This window comes from Equus quagga, chromosome 3 (assembly GCF_021613505.1).
Source record: "Equus quagga isolate Etosha38 chromosome 3, UCLA_HA_Equagga_1.0, whole genome shotgun sequence".
Lineage (NCBI taxonomy): Eukaryota > Metazoa > Chordata > Mammalia > Perissodactyla > Equidae > Equus > Equus quagga.
In genome coordinates, this window is record NC_060269.1 from 123738626 (window position 1) to 123752168 (window position 13543).

At 41.0% G+C, this 13543-nt stretch overlaps 1 protein-coding gene across 1 annotated transcript in view; it reads right to left on the reverse strand.

Annotated features, from left to right (window-relative positions):
- Positions 1-799, reverse strand: part of LOC124237215 (ubiquitin-conjugating enzyme E2 K) — a 66513-nt gene extending 65714 nt beyond the window's left edge. Inside the window, exon 1 of the mRNA XM_046656662.1 lies at positions 584-799. Coding sequence (XP_046512618.1) covers positions 584-646 — 63 coding nt within the window. The 5' untranslated portion in view covers positions 647-799. The remainder of the gene's footprint in view (positions 1-583) is intronic.
- Between the last annotated feature and the right edge of the window lie 12744 nt (positions 800-13543).

Below are 13543 nucleotides of genomic sequence, written 5' to 3' on the forward strand. Positions count from 1 at the left end.
ATCCCATTATGTCTCCCCTTCTCTCCCAACATCCAACTAAGAGGGAGTAACTCTGAACGTCCTTCTCCTTTCATCAATACCTACGGACTCTCATCGCCCCTTCCCTAAGTAAAGGACAGGGGAGGCCAGACAGGGTATAACCCAGAATACCCTTAAAAGTGTGGGCCTTTGAGCAGCGCGGCTCTCCGGATCCAGTTACCACCTTTCCCCTTCCCCCAACCCACTTCCCGGGTTTTCTCAGGCTCGGCCTGCTCCCTCCCCACCCTACAGCCACACTTCCAGCTGTTGCCACAGCCTCGGGGCTCTCTCTAGAGCTCACACCCCGTCGAGAAGTGCCCCCTTCTCCATCTGCCCCTCCAACCGGGTTCCTCTCCAGACCACCCGCCCGCGAGACCGTCCATCCCAGGGCCCGGCGAGGGGAGGGGAAGGCGGCGGAAGGAGGGGGAGACTGCTGCTTCCCCGCGGGCAGAAGGGCGGCCGCAAGGAGCGCCACCCGGGGGTTACCGGGGACAGCGGGATAGCGGCTGGAAGGGCCCTCCCGCCCTGGGCTGAGGTGGGGGATGTCCGGGAGTTCATTTCTGACCTCCTCGCTCTTCAGCACCTCCTTGAACTCCCGCTTGATTCGCTGCACCGCGATGTTGGCCATGTCTCCGCCCGCAGCTGATTCGTACCCGCCTCCTCCGCCACCGCTACGACCACCGCCACCGCCGCCACCTCTTCCTCCACCGCCTCCTCCCTCGGCGATTCACACCCGAGCCCAGGAACGCTGCCACTGCCACCCTGGCCGCCGCGCTCCCCTCAGTGTGAAATCACCTCCGCGCCCGGCCACCAAAATGGCGCCGGGTCCGCGCATGCGCACGACGCTGACCCGGCCGGGCGGCGCAGCCGCTCCTGTTGTAGCCCCATACGCCTCAGCCGCGAGCCCGCGCCGCGCGCCGCTGCCCGAGCTGCCGCCGCGTGGCTCCGCCCTGCCGGCGTCTGGGGGCAGGAGGGTGCGGCCTGCGTGCTGACCAGCGCTGCCCGGCCTCCCGGGGCGTCTCTGCGCCTCCGCCCGTCTTCCAGCCAGTGTGGTATGGGCCGGGCTTCCAGCCCCCAACCTCTGACCGAAGGCTCGAGTCCACCCTGACGGGTTCACGCGGCCCCACGCGGCTTGGATCGCCGCCTGACTCAGCCAGACCCAGAACCCCGGGCGTGATGTGCTCGGCTGTGTCTAGCCTATGAAAACACTATCCCAGAACTCAGTCCGGCCCATTTTCTGTTGGGATAGGCCCAGAAAATCCACTGCAGTCAGGTTTTGTTCTGAAGTCATTGTAGTGTCACTATTGTTACGATCATTCCAGGTACTACAGATCTTTGAATTAAGCATGGTCACTGTTGGGTCCTGTCAGGTGTATTTGGGACGGGTACTCCATGGAGATGCCTGAGGTGGGTTTAAAAGCCAGATGTTGATCTTTGACCTATTTAGTTAATACCGAGTCATGGAACTAAAACCGTAGTTCTTAAACTTGAGTGTACATCAGAATCCCTGGAGAGCTTATTTTAAAAACAGGTTGCTGAGCCCCATCCCTGGAGTGTGAAGTGGGCCTAATAATTTGCATTTTTAGCAAGTTCCCTGATGCTTGCTGCTCCTGCTGCTGGTTCAGGGTCCACACTATGAGAACCACTGAACAAAGGCCTGTGGAAATAGTTTATGTATTAAAGTGAAAAATGGAGAAATAGGTGCTTCTTTGGGGAGAAGGGCAGCTTCGCTTCTGAAGCCTAGGGCCTACAACGGTGTCTGGCGCTAATAAGCTCTCAATAAATATTGAATGGATAAAATGAATGAAGATAAATGAATAAAGACAAAAGTAAAATGTTTTAAGTGGAAAGTAAGTTTTAAAGGCAATTGGAAAGTAGTTGCCAAGGTTTACAGTAAGTAATATGATTTTGGTGCTGAGAGGTACTTTGAATAGAACATTTTGGAATGAGTCATAAAGTTTATATTTCATGCACTTCTTTCACACTAACCCATCGGTAAAATATCCTATTAGAAAAATATCGCAAATCTACGGTCTTAGCAAAGCTTACTAAAATTGTGGCAGCAAAAAAGGAAATAGCCCCTGGTGTGAATCATTCAGTGGAGGCACACGGCAAAAAAGAATTTCTTGAATTCCTGTCACAGGCACAGAGTGTGGACTTTTGATTCCAGCTCTCCTCCATGCCAGCTCTCTTGGCCAGCCTTGGTTTCCTCATCTGCATGATAAGGAAGCTGGGTTAGGTAGATGATCTCTTTCAAGTTTTAAGAGTTCAGATTTCTAAAGCATTATCTCGAAACATTTCTCTAAACGGACTAACATAAATTATAAAAACCCTCCAGCAGAGCCCCCTAGTGGTCCTAACAGGAACCAACTATATATGTGGGTCATACAGTGAATTATTGGTATAATGTAAATCATGCAATGCTACGTGTATTGGTGCTAGTACAGTAAAAATGATTATTTCGAAGCTTGCCAAATTTTTTTGAATACTTTACATTTATAACCTTCATTCAGTTCCCAGCCTTAATCTTCGAACTTCAAAGAAACTTGCAACACTCAAATCACAGGGAAATTGCTATGAAGGGTATGGTAATTTCTTTGGGGGAGACGAGTTTGGTAATTTTTAAATGCACATAATTATTGGCCCTGAAATTCTACTTCTAGGGAGTCATTCTGCAGTCCTTCCAGAGAATGAGGCAACTGCATATTAACTGATATGAGATAATCCTCAAAATACATTTTAAGGGGAAAAAAGCACTATGCTAAATGCGATGTGGTATCCTGGATTGGACCCTAGAACTGAAAGGACATAAGCTAGCGAAATCTGAACAAGTTTTGAAATTTAGTTAACAGTATTGAACCAATGTTTGTTTCTTAGTTTTGACATGGTACTATGGTTGTGTAAGATGTTAACATTAGTAGAAGTGAGTAAAGAGTATATAAAAATCTCTGAAACTTTTCTGTAAATCTACAATTATTCCAAAAGAAAAAGTTTACTTTTAAAAAAGCACTATACAGTCCATAATGTGTATAGTATACCACCATATGTGTGAGGGAAGAAAGGAATATGCTTGTGTATATAATGCTTGTGAATCCATAAAATATCACTGGAAAAATACATAAGAAACTGACAACAGTAGTTATCTCTGAGAAAGCAACTTAAGTGCCTTGGAGAAGGCAAAGTGGGAGACTTTTCACCATGTATCCTGTTGTATATTTTACCTATTCAAAACTAAATTTTTAGGGGCTGGCCCGGTGGTGCAGCGGTTAAGTTTGCACGTTCCGCTTCAGTGGCCCGGGGTTCACTGGTTTGGATCCCGGGTGCAGACATAGCACTGTTAAGCAGGCCATGCTGTGGTAGGCATCCCACATATAAAGTAGAGGAAGATGGGCACGGATGTTAGCTCAGGGCCAGTCTTCCTCAGCAAAAAGAGGAGGATGGCAAGAGATGTTAGCTCAGGGCTAATCTTCCTCAAAAAAACCTAAATTTTTAAAAATGAGTTTCTAATAATGCAGATTATAAGCTCTTGATTATTATGATCTAGTTCTGATTGATTGCTTACTTAATTAATTATTGAGTGCCTACTATGTGCCAGGCATGTTCTAGGCCCTGGTGGCATATCAGTGAACAAGAGACAAACTTTTGGAATTGTAGGCTTTACATTCTAGCAGGGATGGGGAGAATTCATCTCAAATATAGTCTGCAGACATCTAGGAGTCCCTGAGATGTTTCCAGAGGTCAGTCTGCAATGCCCAAACTATTATCATAATAAAACTAAGACATTATTTGCCTTTTTACTGTGTTGACCCTTGCACTGATGATGTAAAAGCTATAGTGGGCAAAAAAATTACTGTACTAGTAATAATTTTATTAATGCCACACACTCACTATTAAAAAATTCCAGTTCCGCTTTAGAATGTCTTTGATGAAGCAGTAGAAATTACTGATTTTATTAAACCTCAACTTTTGAGTATGTCTTCTTAATAGTCTGTGTGATGCATGGGAAGGATACATAAATAGCCATCTGCTGCCTACCAAAGTACCTGGGAAAGCACTTGTCCAGTGGGTTGAGTTGTGAGCTGAACTAGCCACTTTTTTCATGGAACACCATTTTTACTTAATGATTGAGACAAACTATGTTTATTAAGGGTTGGCTATTTGGCAGACATTTTATCAAAAATGAACACGTGGGCCTGACACTTCAAGGAAAACAACTGGCAGAATTTGTTGCCAATGATAACATTCAAACTTGCAACTGAAAATTAGTTTTAGAAAACATATCTACCACTGTAACTTGGCAACGTCCCAATACACTTAAAGGCGTTTCTGATTAAATTGGTGGTGATAACAACAAATGTGATTGCTTGGAATTATACAATGAAATGTGTCAACATTTGGAAGACCTGCATAAATCTGTGAATCAATATTTTCCAAATGTACAGTACACGATGTTGCAAAATCACACATGGGTAAAACATCAACTCAAGGTGCAAGATAGACCAATGGATTTTAATGTAAAAGAATACAAAAAGTTCATTGATAAAATTTTGGATTCCACATTGCAACTAAGCTTTACAAAACTACCATTTGTCTAGATTTAATGTAATATTAAAGAAGAATATCCACAATTATCTGAAAAAGTTATTAAAATATTCCTTCCCTTTCCATCTATGTTGGAGGCTGGATTTTCTTCATATACTTCAATAAAAACAACATATGCAACATGTTGAATGCAAAAGCATATACGAAAATCCAGCTGTGTTCTATTAAGTGAGGCATTAAAGAGATTTTGTTTTGGAAAATATATTTTCACTAAAGATATATTATTTATGTGAGCCTGTAATGAGCTTATATAGTTATTTATTAATAAATGTTTCAATAATTTATCAGTTTTAATTTTTAACACAATGTTGTTTAACCCACATAAACAAATGCGCTTTGGAATCCTCAATATTTTTGAAGAGTATGAAGGAGTCCTGAGTATGTTTGAGCATACAAGTACTGCTTAAACACGAGGATTAGATCGAAAAGTCACACACTTTCAGAATATATAATTTACATGAACATTATACATGTGAAGTTGTAAAATTGGTTTTAGATGATGGAGGAAAGTTAATCTGGTAACTCTTCTGTTGCCCCTAACAGAACAATGTGTTTGGATGTGCTGATTCACATTAAAAAAAATGCAGCAAGGCGTAATAGGGCTTTGCTGACCCCTGATAATAATTGCCAACGCTAGAAATGTGCAAGTCTTCCTTTTTGTAGCTCTTGCTGGTTATTATTTCTGCTGTTCAGATTCAAATTTCCTGTTCTTCTGAATGCAGAGTGATTTTTTTTTCTACAGCTCTTTCCTGACCTTGTGTTTTGCCTGCTTTGTGAGACTTTTTTCCTTTCTTTCTCTCACCACTGCCTATTCTACCTAAGCCTCTCATTTAACTCTCTTTTTGAAACACCCAGTTATAACTCTGAGATCATTCTGCCTTTTTTTTTTTCTTTCACTGAGTTCTGCCCTTCCTATCTTGTTAACTCCTCTCCCCTACCTGCCCCAGCTGGGGTGAGAAGCTGGAGCAGCAAGAGTGGAAAGCAGCATTTAGATCCACAGCCGAACTTCTAAACTTAGCTCCAGGCCAGTGGGCACTACAGGATGGATTGTAATGCACACTATGTTATTCCAAATTTAGAGATTAGATCAGAACCCCCACCACTGTGGCTTTCAAAGTATCTGCAGCATGAGTGGAATGCTGGTTTTAACAGTACAGAATATATTTTCTTGTCTTAAATTACTGATTAGGTTCCTATCAGGTACAGAGGTTCTTTACGTGGGAGTTCTTTAAGGAAAGGACCTCATAATTCCACTTTGTCCAAAGAATATAAAGCTACAAGTGGGACATGGCTATATGGCCTTCACACTTCACATTCACGACACAAGCCACCTTTCCGGTAGACTGCCCTCTGATGACCATCCCAATTGTTTTTGCTGGATTGGTTAATTCCTTTCTGACCTCTAAACCAGAGTCCTCTAATTTAGAGCCTAGAATCACTGGGGCCCCAATGCAAAGATCCCAATCCTTCAGAAGCTCCTCTTCAAAATCCTCTTCCTTTGGTCATCTCAAAGGCCATGAACTCATCAACATGGGAACTTTTCACTAACTAAAATCCACAACTAGCTTCTACCTACTCAACTCCTCAGTTATGTCAATTATTTATCATTTATTTAGAATACAGATTTTCCTAAATTATGTAAGCCTCATTAAGTCAGCCAGATAATCTTCATTTTGCTCCTCCAAATCCACTCTCCAACATTCTCTACTCTGTGCCTCTAGATACTGGAAGTATGATCCACAATGTTGTTTCTAATCAACAAGACTTCCTTACCTTCTGGATTCTAGTTGAGTGTGGCCGGTTGGAGGCACTGGCAGGAGATGAGGCTAAGGGTTAACAACGCAGTATTTCCCTACCAAAGGCTACACATCCTGTCCAATAGCTTTCCCCTTCAGCTGTAGCTACAGCTACTGCTGTAGCTCTTTCCGGATTCTGATAATCTTGTTCCCTTTACCCCCTCAAGCCTGGAGGTGCCAAGAGCTCCCTGCTGTTGTTAGTCTTTGTCAGCTTCCTTTAACTTTTTAAAAATAGTCTCCTCAACAAACTCTTCTAATTAACCACCTGCTTCCCTCCAAGACCCTGTCTGATACACCAAGGTACAACCATAATTTCTTACTCTCTTGGGTGTTGCTATTATTGAGGAAAATTACGACTCTGTCTCTACTGTTCTGCAGCTTCCTCATCAGGATTACTCAAGGAGCTCAGGGTTAACAACTTTCCCCACTAGAGTGAAGATCAAGCTCTGAAGGGCCAACTGAGAGTGACCACTGAAGACATTGCCCTATGAGGAGTAGGTAAATATTTTTCCCTTTCTTGGTGCTGCCGGGAGTGGAGATTCATGCCGACTTTCACGGCTCTATAGATGACCATTCAGCTGTACTATCCTAAGGAATGGCTCCTTTCCAGGGTAACAGTCTAGCTTTCAGTCCCTCTTCCCAGAGGCTTAGGGAAGAATATGCACAAGAAATTCCCCTGTGCTCTCTGAAGTGAGCCAGCACCATCACTTAGGCACTTTCAGGAGACCCTACAGAGGCCAGGCTTCTCAGGATAAGAGAGCTGTCACGAAAAGCATACTCCAAAGTAGCAGAAGACATACTCATCATACAAACATCTCAGCAAAAGCACTGTGATCAGAATTTGATGCAATTCTATTTTATCCTCCTTTTTATGATTTTGATTTATTCACAATAGTATGAATTCTTACACATCTTTAACCTATCAGCATAATATTTTCTTAAGTTAACATTAGGAAGGAGGCTAATTTTAAAGAAAAATAGTTTAAATAGCATTTGGTAATTTATTATTCCACAATTTTGTTTATTTGATTAGGGAAGGTACATCCTCATATTTCCCATCTGAAAAGTTCAGGAAAGCACTTAGATACTACAACAATTAGAGCTTAAGGATGTCTAGACTGGTATGTAAACTAAGCACACTTACTGCTAAATGGAATTATTATTATTATTTTTGTAAATATTTTATTTTTTCCTTTTTCTCCCAAAGCCCCCTGGTACATAGTTGTGTATTTCTAGTTGTGGGTCCTTCTAGTTGTGTTATGTGGAATGTCACCTCAGCATGGCCTGATGAGCAGTGCCATGTCCACGCCAAGGATTTGAACCGGCAAAACCCTGGGCTGCCAAAGCAGAGCATGTAACTTAACCACTCAGCCATGGGGCCGGCCCCCTAAATAGAATTATTTTTTAAAAACAATGAAACCTTATTCACCACACTAGACAATTAGATTTTTAGATTTCTGTCTTTAATAAAACTGAGTACCAAGGCTTTCTGTACAGGCTCTCCCTAGGCTTCCTTACAACACCTCATCTCAAGCTTTCTATTTTTTTAAATTGTGCAAAATATTCATAACAAAATTTACCGTTTTAACCATTTTTAAGTGTACAGTTCAACGGCACTGGGCACATTCACTTTGTTGTGTAACCATCACCACCATTCACCTCTGGAACTTTTTCACCATCCCAAACTGAAACTATACCAACTAAATAATAACTCCCCATTTTTCCTCTCAGCCTCTGGTATCCACTATTCTACTTTCTGTCTCTATGAATTTGACTATTCTAAGTACCTCCTATAAGTGGAATCATATGTTATTTGTCCTTTTGTGGCTGGCTTATTTCAGTTATAATGTTTTCAAGGTTTATCCATGTTGTAGCATATATCAGAATTTCCTTTCTTTTTAAGACTGAATACTATTCCATTGTATGTATCCACATTTTGTTTATCCACTCATCACCCATCAATGGACACTTGGGTTGTTTTCATCTTTTGGCTACTGTGAATAATGCTGCTATGAACATGGGTGTGCAAATATCTCTTCAAGACCCTGCTTCAGGGGCTGGCCCGGTGGTGCAGCAGTTAGGTTCACACGTTCCACTTTGGCAGCCGGGGGTTCACAGATTCGAATCCTGGGTGTGGACCTATGCACTGCTTGTCAAGCCATGCTGTGGCAGGCGTCCCACATATAAAGTAGAGGAAGATGGGCACAGATGTTAGCTCAGGGTCAGTCTTCCTCAGCAAAATAGAAAAGGATTGGCGGTAGATATTAGCTCAGGGCTAATCTTCTTCAAAACAAAACAAAAAAAGTCCCTGCTTCAGTTCTTTAGAGTATATAACCAGAAGTGAAATTGCTGGATCACTTGTTAATTCCACGTTTAATTTTTTGAGGAACCACCATACCATTATCCACAGCAGCTGCACCATTTTACATTCCCACCAGCAGTGCACAAGGGTTCCAATTTCTCCACATCCTCCCCCACACTTGTCAACTTATTGCTTTTTTTGATAATAACCATCCTAATGGGTGTGAGATGGTATCTCACTGTGGTTTTGATATGCATTTCCCTAATGATTATTGATGTTAAGCATCTTTTCATATGCTTATTGACCATTTCTGTATCTTCTATGGAGAAAAATCTATTCAAGTCCTTTGCTTATTTTTGAATCAGATTGTTTGTTTTGTTGTTGTTGAATTGTAGGAGGTTTTTTTTTTTAAAAAAAAAAAAAGTATGTCCTGGCTATTAATCCCTTATCAGCTGTATGATTTGAAAATATTTTCTCCCATTTTTTGGGTTACTTTTTCACTAGCCTGATAGTGTTTTCTGATGCAAAAAGTTTTTAATTTTGATGAAGTCCAATTAATTTTTCGTTGTTGTTGCCTGTGCTCTTAGCATTATATCTAAGAAATCATTGCCAAATCCAATGTCATGAAGATTTGCCCCCATGTTTTCTTCTAAGACTTTCATAGTTTTAGTTGTTATGTTTAGGTCTTTGATCCATTTTGAGTTAATTTTTGTATATGGTGTAAGAGAAGGGTCCCACTACATTCTTTTGCACGTGGATATCTAGTTTTCCTAGCATCGTTTGTTGAAAAGATTGTCCTTTCCCCAATGAATAGTCTTGGCATCCTTGTAGAAAATCATTTGACCATATGTGTGAGGGATCATCTCAAGCTTTTAACCACAGAAGGTAATTCTTATCTTTCCCAGGCCAAGCTTTACATTGAAGAAAAGCCACTATTAATATCACCATTTATGGGTGTGCAAGTAACTATGTTAGATGCTAGGGCTACACAGGAATAAGATAGGGACTTTGTTCATGAAATGACCAATTTATTGGAGGACATAGAATGTTTCATTAAAAGACAAATACAAATAGAGGATAGCATATGATAATTTTAAAATAAGTCGCACAGAAATTTTATGTTTGGCAGTTCAGATGTTGTGTTTTAGGAATAGATTTTAAATATTAAGATACTAATTAGTATGTACAAAGATGTTCATAGCAGCATTATTCATAATAGTCAAAAAATGGAAATAGTGCCAATGTCCATCAACTGACGAATGGATAAACAATTTGTGGTATATCTATACAATTGAATATTATTCAGCAATTCAAAGAAAGTACTGACACGTGCTACAACATGGATGAAATTTAAAAACGTGCTAAGTGAAAGAAGTCACAAAGGGCCACATATTGTGTTATTCCATTTATATGAAATGCCGAGAATAGGGAAATCCATAAAAACTGAAAGTATTTTCTGGTTGCCTAAGTCTAGGGGGGAGAGGAGGAAGAGAGGAGGGAGGAATGGAAAGTGATGACTAATGGGCATGGGATTTCTTTTTGGGGTGATGAGAATGTTCTGAAACTGGTTGTACAACTCTGCGAGTACACTAAAAACCGTGGAGTTGTACACATTAAATGGGTGAATTGTATGGTATGTAAATTGTGTCTCAATAAAGGTATTATTTAAAAAATAAATAAAAATAGCCTCACCAGCCCCATCACTCCTAAAAAAAAGTGAGTTTTATTGTACGTGAACTACATCTCAGTAAAGCCGTCATTAAAAAAGAAAGAAAAGAAAAGATACCAATCATTAATCCAGAAGGAACTATTGTTTGGGGCAGACATCTTGTTTCTCCTAGGTTTATAGAATCGTATCTGAAACCATGCAAAACAGTATGATTTTTTAATATCTGAGGCAACAGTGAATTAGTGAAAGTTTTAAATTAGGGTTGTTATATATTGAAATTGTGTTTTAGGAAGATTAATACTGGCAGCTTTCAGTAGGCTGGACTGAAATGAAGAGAGACTGGAAGAGGGAAGCTACCTGGGTAGCTGTTAAAATATTCTAGAACAGTGGTTCCTAACAGTGGTATCCAACAGCATCAGCATCACCTAGGAGCTTGTTAGATGCAAATTCTTGGTTCTCACCCCAAACCTACTGAATCAAAACCCTGAACTGGGGTCCAGCAATCTGTGTTTTAATAAATCCTCCCTGTGATTCTGATGCAGGAGAACCACTGCTCTAGGAGAAAACAATGTGTATCTGAAAGAGGATGGTAATGATGGGACTGGAGAAAAGCTTACACGTGTAGGGAAAATATTTCCAGCAAACAATTTGGATTTAAAAGACGAGAGGAAGGAAGGAAGCAAAGAAAACTCAGATTTCCTTTAGTGTCATTAACAGAAATAGGACCAGCCTGGTGGCACAGCAGTTAAGTTTGCACGTTCTGCTTCAGTGGCCCAGGGTTCACAGGCCCAGATCCCAGGTGTGTATCTATGCACCACTTATCAAGCCATGCTGTGGCAGGCATCTCATGTATAAAATAGAGAAAGATGAGCACGGGTGTTAGCTCAGGACCAATCTTCCTCAGCAAAAATAGGAGGATTGGTGGCAGATATTAGCTCAGGGCTAATCTTCCTCAAAAAAAAATGTTACTATAAACAGAAATAGGGAAAATAGGAAGAGGTTCAGGTATAGAAAGAAAGATATTGAGTTCAATTTTTTACATTCTAAGCTGATTTATGAAGCAGACACTATTAATTGCCTACCCAAATCCATTGCCCTCACCTGCCCCACCCTCCTTCTTAGCAGAATCCCTTTTGTACTCATCCTCCCTGTGGCCATGTAGCCAAGGGAGTCTGGGGCCCTCCCCAAACCCAAAAGGTGACTCTTGATTGGCCTAATAATCATGGTTGTCTTAAGTAGGTTAGGCATAAGCATGTGCCATAATTCTGGCCAGTGAGCAATGAGGGGACATCTGCTGGGGGTCTGAGATGGAAGAAGGGGAATCCTTTGAAAGGACACAAAGCAAGATCGTTCCCTTTTTCCTGCCTCTGAATATCACTGAGCTGGAACTGCAGCAGCCGTCTATCTTATGGCAGGGAGGGTACTATTTAACAGTGTAATGGAAGTTCTAAATAGTTCAAAATCCCGAGAAAAAAGGGGAACATTTTCAGTGCTCACTTTGTGTTAGGCATACTTCTAGGTGCTTCACACATATGATTAAGTTATTAAAATGTAAATTAACTCTTTTAATCTCACAACAATCTCATTTTGCAGATGAGGAAATTGAAACATGGCAAGTTAAGTAACTTGTCCAACACAAAGTTAAATACGAGGAAATGAAAGAGACAAGATTCCCACAGGTCTTTTGACTCCAGAGCCTACACCCTTAACATCAATGTTCAAATTACAAAGATCAGAAAATAGGGGACAAAATTACAATCATTTGTGGATGCTATGACTATTTACAAAAGAGAGAAAAAATATTAACTGAAAAATTTTCGGAAATATTCAGTTCAGTGAGGTAGCTGATTACAGGGAGATTATATAAAATAACTGTTCCTTCACCAAAAAATAACCAATTAGAAAGTATAGTAGGATTTGTCAATTATACCTCAATAAAGCTGAAAAAAAATTGGCTTTCTAAAAGAAAAAGAGAGTATAGTAGGTAAAAACTTCTGTTCACATAGCAGTCTATTCAGGAAAAATTATCCAAAACCTCGAAATAAAGCAAAAAGATGATTACATGGCCTTTTAATATACTAAAGCTTTTGTGTGTGTGTGTGAGGAAGATTGGCCCTAAGCTAACATCTATGTCAATCTTCCTCTGTTTTATGTGGGACGCTGCCACAACGTGGCTTGATGAGCAGTGCTAGGTCTGCACCCAGGATCCAAATCTGGGAACCCCGGGCTGCCAAAGTGGAGGATGCAAACTTAACCACTATGCTACCAGGCCAGCCCCACTAAAGCATTTTTTAAAAGTTAATGCTTTGTTTTTTAGAGCAGCTTTAGGTTTACAGAAAATTGAGTAAATGGTACAGAGAGTTCCCATATACCCTGTCCCTACCCCTCACAGTTTCTACTATTAACATCTTGCATTAGTGTGGCACATTTGTTATCACTGATGAACCAATATTGATACATTATTATTAACTAAAGTCCACAGTTTACATTAGAGTTCACTCTTTGTGTATAGTTCTATGAGTTTTGTCAAATGCATAATTTCGTGTATCCACCATTACGATATCATACAGAATAGTTTCGCTGACCTAAAAAATCCTGTGCTCAACCTATTCACCCCTCCTCCACCCCCTCCTACTCTCTCTGGCAACCACTGGTCTTTTTAACTGTCTCCTTTTTACTGTTTCCAGGTTGTCATATAATTGGAATCATACAGTATGTAGGCTTTTCAGACAGGCTTCCTTCACTTAGCAATATGCATTTAAGATTCTTCTATGTCTCTTCCTGGCTTAATAGCTATTTCTTTTTTTTTTTTAAATTTATTTTTCTTCACTACTTTCTTTTTGTTTTTGAGGAACATGAGCCGTGAGCTAACTACTGCCAATCCTTCTCTTTTTGCTGAGGAAGACCGGCCCTGAGCTAACATCCATGCCCATCTTCCTCTATTCTATACGTGGGACGCCTACCACAGCATGGCTTTTGCCAAGTGGTGCCACGTCCACACCCAGGATCCGAACCGGTGAACCCCAGGCAGCCGAGAATCAGAACGTGGGAACTTAAGTGCTGGGCCACTGGGCTGGCCCCCCACACTGTCTTGATTATTGTAGTTTTATAGTACATCTTGAAGTCAGCTAGTGTCAATCCTCCAACTTTGTTCTT